General features: G+C 38.8%; 1 protein-coding gene across 2 annotated transcripts in view; it reads left to right on the top strand.

Moving 5' to 3' along the window:
* uchl3 (ubiquitin C-terminal hydrolase L3) overlaps positions 1–3,939 on the top strand; it is a 28,389-nt gene extending 24,450 nt beyond the window's left edge. For both annotated transcript variants that reach the window (XM_008106889.3, XM_003218657.4), the window contains 3 exons: positions 657–732; positions 3,199–3,257; positions 3,726–3,939. In XM_008106889.3, coding sequence (XP_008105096.1) covers positions 657–732; positions 3,199–3,257; positions 3,726–3,809 — 219 coding nt within the window. In that variant the 3' untranslated portion in view covers positions 3,810–3,939. The remainder of the gene's footprint in view (positions 1–656; positions 733–3,198; positions 3,258–3,725) is intronic.
* The last annotated feature ends 9,705 nt before the right edge of the window (positions 3,940–13,644 follow it).

Below are 13,644 nucleotides of genomic sequence, written 5' to 3'. Positions count from 1 at the left end.
ATGGGATGTCTCTTGCTAAGTTATAAGAGGTTAAAAAATCTAGGAGTTAACCTCAAGCAGTTCTAAGAGCTATTGTCATGAACACCAATATGTACTGGTTTTCATTAAACCACTACTTAGGGAAGCAATTGTATACGAGTATAGGTATCATCCATTACAAACTTGCCTTAGTTAATTTTTTTGACATAGTCCTTCTGTGTTTTTAGTTCTTTTGTTTCTGAAGAGTTGTCCTCCTTCATGATATATTATATGATTTCTTTTTTTGTGTTTTAAAACATAATTTTATCAGTATTTGGTAACCTTAAACTTAGACACATACTGCTTTCTGTTAAGAAACGACAGCTCTGACATGGGGTTCTGAATCTATAAGTTTAAAGGCTAAGTCCTTTCATGTTCAGTAGATTTGCTCTCAGGTAAGTATATCTGTTTGCTGATATATTTTGTCAGATATATCATCTGGAAACCCCACCACTTATCCCAGAATTGTTACTCTGGAGGACAGTGAAGACTTCGAACTTCACATGGTCAGACATATTTGTCGTATTGTCTCTGGTGCTGAGGCTGAGTCCCAGCTCGGGTTACTTTTCCCTCAATTTGTGGAAACAGCATCAAATGTCTGCTAATGTCTTACGTGTGTCTCACATTCCTTCCTACAGGCACCAAGTATAGATGAGAAAGTAGATCTGCACTTCATTGCATTAGTTAATGTTGGTGGCATTCTCTATGAACTAGGTAAGAGCAATCTTCCTGAAAGATATAGTCAATTGTCTACAATCTATTTTTTTAAAAAATATTTCATTTATAGTAATTTGTGTGTAGAAGTAATATTATACGTCATTAAAAACTTACTCTTTAATGAAATAAATAGCATAGAATACAAAAATATTGGTACCCTAGATTTTCAGAGTAGAAGGGAGTCATGAAGCTGACAAGCAAGGTTCAGTGTTTAATTCAATATTTGTTTCTTCTTTTTGCATGTATTTCCTCCTTTCTTACACCATCTGTGACAAATTTAGGATTTTTGGTGTTTGACATGTGGGATACTGTTTGTAGTGTTCTGTATCCTGATTTAGTCTTTAAATGACATGGGAAGCATTGGATTCAGGTGTGACCAAGATTCACTGCATTCTTTTGGGGAAAATGGTGAATTGTCCCCCACTGATATGTATACCTACGAAATGTCTTTAAATAGGATGAAATTGAAATACATTTGACTATTGCTGCAGCAAAATACTATCAACTGATATAGAAATAAGTTACCATTTTTAATGTTTCGATAAGTAGTCCTGAAGAGTGTAGCCTCAACAGTGCACTTTTAAATGTCAATTTCCAAATATTCCGGAAATTATATCTCTCTGAACCCCGAGAGCCTTTCCAGGTAGTCTTGCTTTTGGATGCTGGAAGATTTTGCGAGCATAACGCTATAGCCTATATAACGTGCTGTTTATATTTATAGGCAACAATTTCGAGAAGCATTCCCAGAATAAACCTGGGAACGGAACCAAAAACTTAGCTTGTAAAATGTGGGTGGGTCAGCTCAAAGTCTCTGGAATTTAATCAAAGTTGTTTAATGTAGAACTTCCTCTTGCATTGTCACATGCACGCAGACCTTTGCAGTAAGATTAGCCCATGATGGATTAACGTTGAATGAATTTATATGAAAAATGTAAACTGCATATGAAGACTGTTTGGCTTTATATATGCAATAGAGTGATGCTTACAAAAGTAGTCATATCTAGAACAATAGCATCATGATAATTATATTGAAATATAACTTCAGACAGGATTATGAACAAGTGATCAATGATTATTAAATTATAGTGACAGAATTCACCTTACATCTACGGATGTAAAATCACAAAGGGGTCTGATATATACTGTAATGATGCTGTGATATCACATGCCATTTAAGAGTTTTGATTTTTCACATGTAATGTAAATTTATTTCCTATATATGTGTTATATGATATTATGATTTTTGTAAATTTAAATAAGGAGTTATTAAATATTGAAACTCCATTGTGGCTTTTGACCCACCTTGTACTTTTAAATTCTGAAAATATAAAAGAGGAGGGTTTTTTGCAATTGTGGTGTGTTTGTGAAATTAGAAGCACATAGCTTCTACCACTGGAAATTTAATAGCGCTCTATAAGAACTATGTCTGCCATAGTACGATAGTTCTTGTGGCTGTGACATGGAAGTCTTTTAATCTGCTACTTCAGGCATTTATATGTGAAACTACCCAAGAAATTCAATGGGTTTCAAATTCCAGCAGTTAGAAATATTTATTTTAAAAAGAGAACAGATACAATACCTGACTGTGCTGCTAATGTGTATATTGCTATATCAGGATGGATTAAGTACTTTATTATTTGTATCTATATAGGTTTTCAATGTACAATAAAAATATCTAAAGGCAGTGTCATACAAGTTTTATTAATACTGGTGTATCCCAGTCAATGAAGTAGGCATGTTCTCATATATTACTTCTTTAACAGAAAACTTGATACCAGAGGGAGAAATTATGTAGAAAGATAGGGATGTGTTCTTATGAGACAAAAGGAGAGCATATTTGGGGCAACTTTTTATTTAAAACTAACAATCACATGTGAAACTAAAATAAACAAGTCAGGTAAGTCTTGCAAAGTAAACAAAACCATTTTTGAACCTTCTAGAGACTACTTGAAAACTTCCAGAATGAACCCACGGGTTTTCTTTCATTGGCCTCCAATTTTTATTATTTCCATTTTGTTGGCCAGACTTACAGATCTATGTTCCTGAACATGTTGAAGTAGCTGGTAGGACAAGCTAAGCTGCTGTCTCCTTTCAGTGCTATTTAGCTGCTCAATAAGGGGTTCTGGAGGCAGATTTTATTCAACTTGCTGGTTGCAGGTAGAAACACACACAGCTACCATGTGCTAAAATGAAATACTGTTATTTCCTAGTACAATCTTCTTCATTGTCCACCCAATGCTATTGTTAAAAAAACAAGGAATAAAGAAGTTTGGGAGGGCATAAAAAGATGGTGTAATAAACATTTTTGTCAGATTGTTACCTGAGGTATGCTTGTATTATGGAAAACAATGAGGTTTTGAAAAGAGTATATCACCTGTAGATATAACATCAAATGTTCTCATTATTTTTACTACCTAATGTTTCTGCATAATTCTTAATTAAGTCTTTTATGCATTCTGATAGATGGACGGAAGCCTTTCCCAATTAACCATGGGCAATCAAGTGATGACACCTTTTTAGAGGTATGCATATTATGTGCTCAAGCTTTATTAGGATTGCTTAAAGCAACAGTAGAAAAAATGTGACCCATGGTCACATGCAGATTCCTAAGCACTCCTACTCCGTACATTTCTCAATTCTCAGAAGTGTTTTCGAATGACTTCTTGTTGGATTAAAAAAGAAACACTTCTGGGCCTACATCAGCCCATCGAGGTTAAAATGATCTACACCCTGAGGGGAGTAGTTGAGGGCCAAGGCTGGAATATAAATATTTGAATAAATGAATATATTGTATATACATATATGTACAGGGCCAGTTGAAACAGTAGCATATCATTTCATTGAAGAGTGAATTGTTAATTGAATCCTTATTAACTGCAAGATGTAAAATAAAATTGTAGACCAGCAATAGCTGGATTCAAATACGCATATGTTTGCAGAAATGATAATGATCAACCATACACCTTTATCTTTTTATGTTCTCTTCCCAGGATGCAATAGAAGTGTGTAAGAAATTTATGGAACGTGATCCAGATGAATTACGGTTCAATGCAATTGCTTTATCGACAGCTTAAATTATTATTTCATGGTTGGAGGAAACTTGTTTTGATATATTACAATGCATCTTGCCATAAATCAGTGATCAAATTTTGATACCTCTCTGCTAACGTATGAATACGTATTAAACTTCAAGTTTGTCCTGTATCTCTTGTTAGCTTTTCCTTCTCATTTTTTAATGGTTGCATGAATATAGACTACAAGAGTAAACATGAGTGAACGCTTGAGTGTGAATGCCAGTCCAAATAATTGTGAAAGTCCCATTATGGTTTTTGCTTTTTTGCTTTTTCTAAACAATTTTTATTCAAGAAAGGAAAAAAATAAAATACACATGCATTGTAGATATATAAAATTACTAAAATTCCACAACTGCATACTATCCACTTACACCTAAACAAGTGTGTATGAAGACTTCCAACTCTATCTGATGGCTGTCATGTCTCATTAGTCTACAGGCAGTCTGAGTTACAACATCAGACTTAGAAATGACTTATAGTTAAGAACAGGGGTGAGGCAATAGGAAGTGAAGGAAACCTACCCCTCAGAAGGGAAATTCACTCAAAGAATTATCGGGGCAAAGGTTTTATCACCAATCCTTGTTTCCACAACAAACCAATTTTTTCAAAATCCAATTGTCACAGGGACAAAAGCAAGGTGAAATCTTCTGAACAAGGGCTATACATACATATATACATACATACTGTACATACATACATGAATGATTACTCTTGATTTAGAATTGCCTGGCAAGAGACCAAAGGGGTGACCGAAGCAACGCTGGCTGGACACATTGCACAATGATCTGAAGACTGCTGGCATATCCCATGACCAATCAGGCACACAACCAGGTGAAATGGCACCAACAAACCAGTAAAGCGGACCCCGCTATCAAGCGGGAAAAATGCTGGAAAAAAAGAAGAAAATATGACTGGAGTTACACTTCAAAAATGTTCCTGTTCCATCTTACATACAAATTCAACTTATGAACAAACCTACAGAACGTATCTTGCCTGTAACTTGGGGACTGCCTGTAATACATTTAATTGATAATATAATCACACTTTTTGAAAACTAAGCAATCAGAGTATATTTGATACATATTATTAGAGTAGCTGAGTAATCTTGGGTATGATTGGCATAATTGGAGAAGGCTTCACCACGGTTGAAGAAATTGGTGGAAACCTGATTCAGTGATTGACATAATGTATTTTTTAATTTGAGTGTGCCAGAAGATAGATCAGGACCTTACCACGCACAGGGGCGGCTGAACCATTAGGCGAATTACACTTTTGCGTATAGCGCCACTTGGGGATTGGGATGCCGAGAGAGAGAGAGGCGCGAGCCAGCAAAACTGGTACACGACACACACACACACACACAAGAGAGGCAGCGCCGAGAGAGAGGCGAGACAGCAAAGCAACAAAGGTTGGTGCCATTCAGCTCCCAGGGAAGCCATTCTACAAGTGTGTGGCCACAGCCAAGAAGGCCCTCTTCCACGTCCTCCACCCAATTCTTTCATACTTCCAACTGTCCTGATTTGGCAGAGACAGCCCTGATTCATAAGTTATTAGCCCTCTGCTTCAACCGCTTTCAAATGTCCCAGCTTCTCCTCCTTAGTTCATCCTTGAGATTTAGAGACCAAAACATGTGATGGTACCTGGTGATGTCATAAAGCATTATATACACACACAACACATTTTCTTTTCTTTTTTTAAGGGAGATTATGACAGAAACCATGAAGGGGCTGTTCCCAGATCAAGTTGACATGAATAAATTATTCCTTCTCACCTACATAGGGAGATGGGACCAGGAACATACTGGTAATCTAGCATACTTGGATGGAAAACCACCAATGAATACCGGAAGATGTAGGCTACCAAGCACAATCTTTAATTTTCATAACACATGTTGAGCTCAACATTGAGGCTTTGGTCACTTATGGTGTTATTTACAGAACTACTTGCAACATGAAAGATGTTGGAACATGATAAGAGGGAAGCTTTCTGGGCTTGAGGTTCATGCACTGTCTTGACAGGAATCATGATAGCAACACACTGGGAGGAAACGGTCACTCTCCGTTTCATAGTTCTTTCTTCTGCTTAATTTAGATTTCATTTCTTTCTTGTCATGTCCTATAACACACAACTTCATGTATTTGTTGATCTTGATCTGCATTTTTGTATGCAGGTGACATTAGATTAAAAAATACATAATTGTAGTTCACTTGTAAATGCAGTTTTGGGGGGAAGGCAATTAGCTGTCATTTTAAAATGTATTTTTAACTTTTTAGTACAGTACAATTGCATTGCTTTAATTTATATTGTGTCACATTTGCCACCCCTGCAATAAGAGACCAGACAACAGTGTAGATTGAAATATGTCCAACTTTTATTTAAAACATCTGAATTAACTTTTTGTGACTTGCAACATATAACTAAAGACCCAAAAATCTTTTTACCCCCTTTACACCTATCCCTTCCCCCTGCTCCCCCTTCTCCTCTAACTCTAACCCTCCCTCCTCAGTTCCCCATCCCCTCTTTTTACCTTTCACTAACTCTCATATTATCTCTTTTTTTTTTCTCCCCCGCTCCCCTTTTTCTTTCTTCCTTTCCCCCTTTCTCCCCTTCTTCCTTCTTCTAATTCAGATTTCAGTACTTTCCTCTGATGGCGTAGGATATCCTTCATGCATTTGTTGATCTGGTGGGTGCTTTTCACCAACTGTTCAAGCATTTTTGTATGATACCTGATCCATTCGTTTTCCGCTTCTAAACCAGCTGGTGTCTCGGTCATGGCCTGACTGGGCTGGGAAAAACGACAAATCAGGATCATTGTGTTAACTTAAGGAAAAAAAGAAATAGAGGTTTATCAAAATGGCCATTTTGTTTTACTCTCCCTATCTTTGTGTCTCTTAACAGAAGCTTGATGTGGGGATAGTAAGCATAGAAAGCACAGACTAAAGTGTAATTTTCTCAAAGTGTCGGTCTGCTGTTAAATACAGGGAGGAGACCTGTAAAAAGTGCTGTAACCTTTTTGTAAGGTTCTTCTTCTTGCAGGCGTAGAGAACAATGCAAACCTTTTCATTAGAAATATGCAAATTAAATAAAATATGTGAGACACTCAAATGGGTGGATCATACCGTTCATTGTATAATGCATACATATAAATCTTACCTTAATGTTTTTAATGTGTTTCCATGAAATGCAGAGTCTAGATATTGCAATAACTGTGACTAGTAGCACTGCACCATGAATAAACATCTCTAGGGTCCTTTCTGTAATGTCTAAGCTAAAAATACCATGGACATTAGATGGATCTCTCTTCCACAGTTGCTCTCGTTCCTCTGATGGCAAATCAAAGCCACTTGTTGCCCAGGCTGGTTTTTCATAACTGAGAACGTTCTGCAGGAAGACTACAAGAGAAGCACATAAGAGCAGCCTCCAAGAAACATCCTTACTGTATGGTAGTCAACCAGAAGTACTTCTGTTAGAGAAGCTTCAATATGAGAACATCAAGCATGGAGAAATTCTATGAGGTCATAAAGGTCTGCTGATCTTAATAAGAAGTCTATGATGTCACGAATACATCAAGGGAGCAGCCCAAGAGAGAAAAAATTCTTGCACATATTAACATATTGCTACTTGTAAATGACAAACAGTTTGGGAAAGTATGTTTCAAGTTTATTTGATGCTTAGACCATAGGTCTTTCACATGCAAGTAGATCCACCAAGTGGATCGCCAGCACATCACAAGGAGCACACTCCCTGATCCAAACAGGAACGGGCACAAGCCGTGTTAATGAAGGCCTCCCCTGCCTCTCAGGTCATTTCCACCCAAGTGGAATACCAGCACATCGGGAGGAAGCACACTCCCCAACTCAAAGAGGAACTGGCACAAGCCATGCCAATGGAGGCCTCTCCTGCCTCTCAGGTAGTTTCCACTCAAGTGGATCACAAGTGCATCAGGAGGGAGCAGAGCCGGCCCAATGTAATTTTCAAGTGTAGGCAAACAGAATTTTGGTGCCCCCCCCCCAAACCTTCAGGGTGAGAAGGGTGGGACACAAGTATGGGAAATAAATAAAATCAGGACAGTAAAAAACAAAAACAAAAATGGGAATTCCAGACATGAAACAATCAGGACCAGCTGATGAAGGTGTATTGGGAAAATATAATACTTGTATTGGAAAATATATATTGAATGTAATCATGTTAAAGAAATAGATATAGAGAAATGTAATCACCAGCAGATGTGTGCTAGTCTTAGAAATACTATGCTCAGCAAGATAACTACCTGCCCGTAGCAAGACCAAAGTTCACTGAAACATCTGTTAAGTGTCAACAAGAACAGATAAAGTTCCATGCTAATGGACAAATTAAGGCTTTTTGGGATGTCAAGATAAGACCTGGCGCCATGAGGGGAGTGTTAATAGGTCACTAACAGCTGAGACAACTGGAATTCTCCTTAATTAATGAGCACCCCTAATGGGTGAGACGAGAATTCCAATGCTAATAGGTCTTTGACAGCTGAGATAAGGGGATTCTCCTTAATTAATGAGAATCCCTAATGGATAAGGTGAAGATTCCAAAAGATAACGCCCTAATGGAGGGTTAGAGGTCTTGAAAGCAGTCTATATTTTAGGAAAATGCAAAGTTAAGCCTTTAGTTAAGTGCCCAGTAAGACTTTTTTTGACATTAATTGGTGATTGATAATACCAGTGTGACCCAGTAGATGGAGGAAAAAGGGTATATAAGAACTTGTGATCCTCAGTTATGGTATCTTCGCTTTCCTGATGACAGGAGAAGGTCTTCCTTTTCTTTATTGCTGTATTCTCACTGGCCATTGAGAATGAAGACGTCATTTTTTCTACAGCTTCCAGGAACTCTCTTTGTCTCATTGCCTCAAACCTTTGTCTGCCATTTCACAGCTAACACCTCCCAACAAAGGATCCCCCAGGCAGGAAGCAGCCAAGCTTTAAAGCTGCAAGGCCATTCAAAGCTAATCAAGGTGGTCAACTGCAACATCCATACTTGCTTCAAGCAGACAAGAGTTCTTTCTCCCACCCTGGACATTATTCCACGGATATACAAACCCCACTTGCCTAGTTTTCCAAGAGACCTCACAACTTCTGAGGATGCCTGCCACAGATGTGGGTGAAACATCAGGAAGGCAGGCCTAGCACGGGCTGGAGGGCGGGCCCAGCACGGGCCGGAAGAAGAGGTAGGCCTTCCTGGAGAGCTCGCTCGCTACCAAACAGGCCTTCCTGTTCAGCAGCGAGCAAGCCCATGGTCCCTGCCGGGGGGGGGGGGGGGGGGGCTCGACGGCGCTCCCGGGGACCATGCGCTCCAAGCGGGGGCTTCATTGGCTTCCATGTTGGGCTAGGCCTGGGAGGGAGCATACTCCCTGATGTAAACAAGAACGAGTACAATTCATGCCAACAGACCTCTCCTGCCTTCCTTTCCATAATGGCCAGGGACGCAAGGCGCAGCACAACATGTATTTTATACATATGTATGGGGAAATGCAATAATAATCAGTATTCCATTTTATAGTTATGAAATGATCCTATATTATCACATTCCTCAGCCAACATAAACATTACAAACTCAATAAGCTAGTACTCAACACAGAATTCATGGCTTTACCAGATTTATTCAATGTAGGGAATCTTGCAGTCTGCAATACTCTGTCACTTTCATTTCCAGATATGGCTGTTCTCCTTATTAATGATACAATTTGTAACCATTACTATAGATGGGCATTTGTAAATGAAGTCAAGAAATTAGTATTTTAAAGAAACTTATTAAAATAACACTGGTATGGAATAAGGAGAACCACGATCCAATAGCTGGTCAGAGTTCTCTAAACATGATGCACCCCTGAACAGTTATCTAGTTTTATAGCTTCTGTCAGAGGGGACAGGACATGAGCCCAGAGCACATTAAACTAGGTAATGGTACAGGAATTTTTTAACTTCTAAGCTGGAAGTCTGAGAAACCTGTTGATCTATTCAAGCACTAAAAAGAACGGAAATGGCAAGTTAAGGTACCCAGCCTTAAATTCCACGACATGTAAACAGGAAACACATTCTGCTGCCTTATTGGAGTTGCTTTCAACTTAATGTCTTTTTTCCTCTGGTCTCTTGGGCCCAATCAGGTTTCTGTGTGAATGTCCCTTTCCTAAATTTGAGCCACCTCCAAAACAATGTATTTAATAGCTTTATTTTTAAAATTCCCAATATAAGGAAATTATTATTGCTCTTGGCTACTCGTGTCAGAGGTAAGAATATTGCTGCATTATAGCATTCCATATGCCAACAGTTTACAATAATATGTCCAACAAGAATTGTATGTTCTAAAGTTTGACTGTGGACAAAGTGCTAAAGCATTCCTGGTGCAAACACTTCCTTTCAGGTGTAATTGAAGGACCTTGTGAAACAACGTTCCTGCCACATGGGGGAAAGAAAAGCCTGGAAACCCCATGATGCTGGGTAAAAGTGAGGAACTGCCTTCTTAAAACACAGTTTCTAACTGATTTTATGTTATCTGATGTTTCTCTTTAGGACTTATGTTTGCTGGCAAGTCACTGTGCAGCATAATACATGCCTGTCCCTGACATCTATGAAAAGAGGGAAATCCAACTGTCCTTGGCTCGCCTGTGACTTCTAGTTTTCAATATGTTTGGCCTAAAATATTTAGGCATTCTGAGAAATCAGACTTGCCAAACATCAAACACATGGGTGCCATCTGATACTCACTTATCTCTAAACCAGGGGTCCTCAAACTTTTTAAGCAGCCTTCAAAGAATGAGCCTCCACCACACTCCAGGGCAAAGATTTCAACTGCTGAACAGCTCTCACAGTGAGAAAGTTCTTCCAAATGTTAGGTGGATCTGTCGTTGGTTAAGCAAACAAACCCAAAGGGTGTTCACCAATGCTTCCTCTTCATCCTGGAAAGAACTGATGAGTGGAGTGCCATAAGCAGGGTTCAGTCCTGGGCCCGGTTCTGTTTAACATCTTTATTAATGACTTAGATGAAGGGTTAGAAGGGACTATCATCAAGTTTTCAGACGACACCAAATTGGTTTTGGGGTAGCCAATACTCCAGAAGACAGAAGCAGAATTCAAAACGATCTTAACAGATTAGAGAGATGGGCTGAAACTAACAAAAAGAAGTTCAACAGGGACAAATGCAAGATACTCCACTTAGGCAGAAAAAAATGAAACACAAACATACATAATGGGGGACGCCTGACTCGACAGCAGTACATGTGAAAAACATCTTGGAGTCCTTGAGGACGACAAGTTAAACATGAGCCTACAATGTGATGTGGCAGCTAAAAAAGCCAATGGTATTTTGCAGGCATCAATAGGAGAATAGTGTCTAGATTCAGGGAGTCATGCTACCCCTCTATTCTGCCTTGGTCAAACCACACCTGGAATCACACTGTGTCCAATTCTGGGCACTGCAATTGAAGGGAGACGTTGACAGGCTGGAAGGTGTCCAGAGAAGGGCGACTAAAATGATCAAGGGTCTGGAGGACAAGCCCTATGAAGAGCGCCTTAAAGAGCTGGGCATGTTTAGCCTGCAGAAGAGAAGGCTGAGAGGAGACACGATAGCCTTGTATGTGCGGGGAAGTCATAGGGAGGAGGGAGCAAGCATGTTTTTTGCTGCCCTGCAGACTAGGACGCAGAACAATGGCTTTAAGCTACAGGAAAGGAGATTTCACTTGAACATTAGGAAGAACTTCCTCATTGTGAGAGCTGTTCGGCAGTGGAACTCTCTGCCGAACTCTCCATGTGGTGGAGACTCCTTCTTTGGAAGCTTTTAAGCAAGGGCTGGATGGCCATCTGTCAGGGGTGCTTTGAATGTGATTTTCCTGCTTCTTGGCAAGGGTTGGATTGGATGGCCCACGAGGTCTCTTCCAACTCTATAATTCTGTGATTCTATGATTCTATGTTCAGTTGAAAATACATTTAAAAGAAAGTATACCTTGATAAAGTGGGTAACCTTTTTTAATGAAAGGAAGAAGAGAAATATGCAAATGTCCACTCTCCAAAGAGCAAAAGAAAAAATCCCTTTGGCCACATTTTTAATTATTGGCATAAGTTAGCTTCTTTGTGCTTGGAGAACATTGTGTAAAATAACACCTATTGAAATGTTTAGTCCTACCGATGTTTGCAGTGTCCCTCTTCCTTTCTCTGTCCTAACCCGCCCTTGCCTATAGCCCCCATCTGGCCCTTTCTGGTTGCTAAGGGGAAATGCAAGTCAGATGTCTCAGGGTGACATCTAAGTAAGCATATATGAACCAAGCTTTCACTTTTTCATATTTACTATAAAATTAATGGCTCTTTATTAACATTTTAAATTGGATGCAAAATAAATGTTCCACCTTAGAGTGCTCTTATTAATTAAATAGAGATTACTGGATTACAATAAAGCATTCTACCATGCACCTTTATTCCCAGTAAGCTTATTAAAACAAGGGTTACAAATCATTATCTTACTCAGAGTATGTTTGAAGATGGGACATCCTATCATCATATTTTACAGCTAGGGCAACTAAAGCATAATAAAAGCAACCACATTGTGTTCTTCGCTAGGATATGAAACAGGATGTTAAAATTCCTAATTTACATATACTGCTCATGGACGGATTTTTCTTTTTAAGTTTTATGTATACTGAATTTGCAAACACAAGAGAAAGTTAATATAGGCTGAGTATTCCTTATCTTGAAATCCAAATTGTTCCAAAATTGTCCATGCCGGTGGCTGAAACAATAATAAAGGAACATGAAAGGCACTGCAGACTAACTCAGCCAGAGAAGTCAGCCATAGCAGAGCACCTGATGAACCAACCTGGACACAGCATAATATTTGAGAACACAGAAATGCTGGACCACTCTCACAACCACCATGTCAGACTACACAGAGAGGCCACTGAAATCCACAAGCATGTGGACAATTTCAACAGAAAGGAGGAAACCATTAAAATGAACAAAATCTGGCTATCAGTATTAAAAAAAAACCTCTAAAATCAGGACAGTAAATAAAGAACAACACTCTGAAAACAAGGGAATTCCAGACAAGAAACAATCAGGGCCAGTTAACACCCCCAACAAAGGATTACCTCAGGCAGGAAGCATCCAGACTTTGAATCTGCAATGCCATTAAATGCTAATCAAGGTGATCAAGTACAACATTCACACTTGCCTTAAAGAGACAAGAGTTCTTTCCCCCACCGTGGAAATATATAAACCCCACTTTCCTAGTTCCCAACAGACCTTACACTTCTTAGGATGCCTGCCAAAACATCAAGAGATCAAGAGCCTGGAAAACTCACAGCAACCCAGTGAGTCCGGCCATGAAAGCCTTCGACAGTACATAGTACAGTAGAGTCTCACTTATCCAACACTCGCTTATCCAACGTTCTAGATTATCCAACACATTTTTGTAGTCAATGTTTTCAATATATCGTGATATTTTGGTGCTAAATTCATAAATACAGTAATTACTACATAGCATTACTGCGTATTGAACTACTTTTTCTGCCAAATTTGTTGTCTAACATGATGTTTTGGTGCTTCATTTGTAAAATCATAACCTGATTTGATGTTTAATAGGCTTTTCGTTAATGCCTCCTTATTATCCAACATATTCGCTTATCCAACATTCTGCCGGCCCGTTTATGTTGGATAAGTGAGACTCTACTGTATTGCTTTTGATGGTTCATTGTAAACAAACATTGTTTCACACACAAAAATATTAAAGCATTGTGTATAAAATTATTGTCAGGCTATCTGTATAAGGTATATGAAACATACGGACAAAGCACAACACATATCATTATGTAGATTAA

Source organism: Anolis carolinensis, chromosome 3 (assembly GCF_035594765.1).
Source record: "Anolis carolinensis isolate JA03-04 chromosome 3, rAnoCar3.1.pri, whole genome shotgun sequence".
In the NCBI taxonomy this organism is placed as follows: Eukaryota; Metazoa; Chordata; class Lepidosauria; order Squamata; family Dactyloidae; genus Anolis; species Anolis carolinensis.
This window is presented reverse-complemented; position numbering and strand designations above follow the sequence as displayed.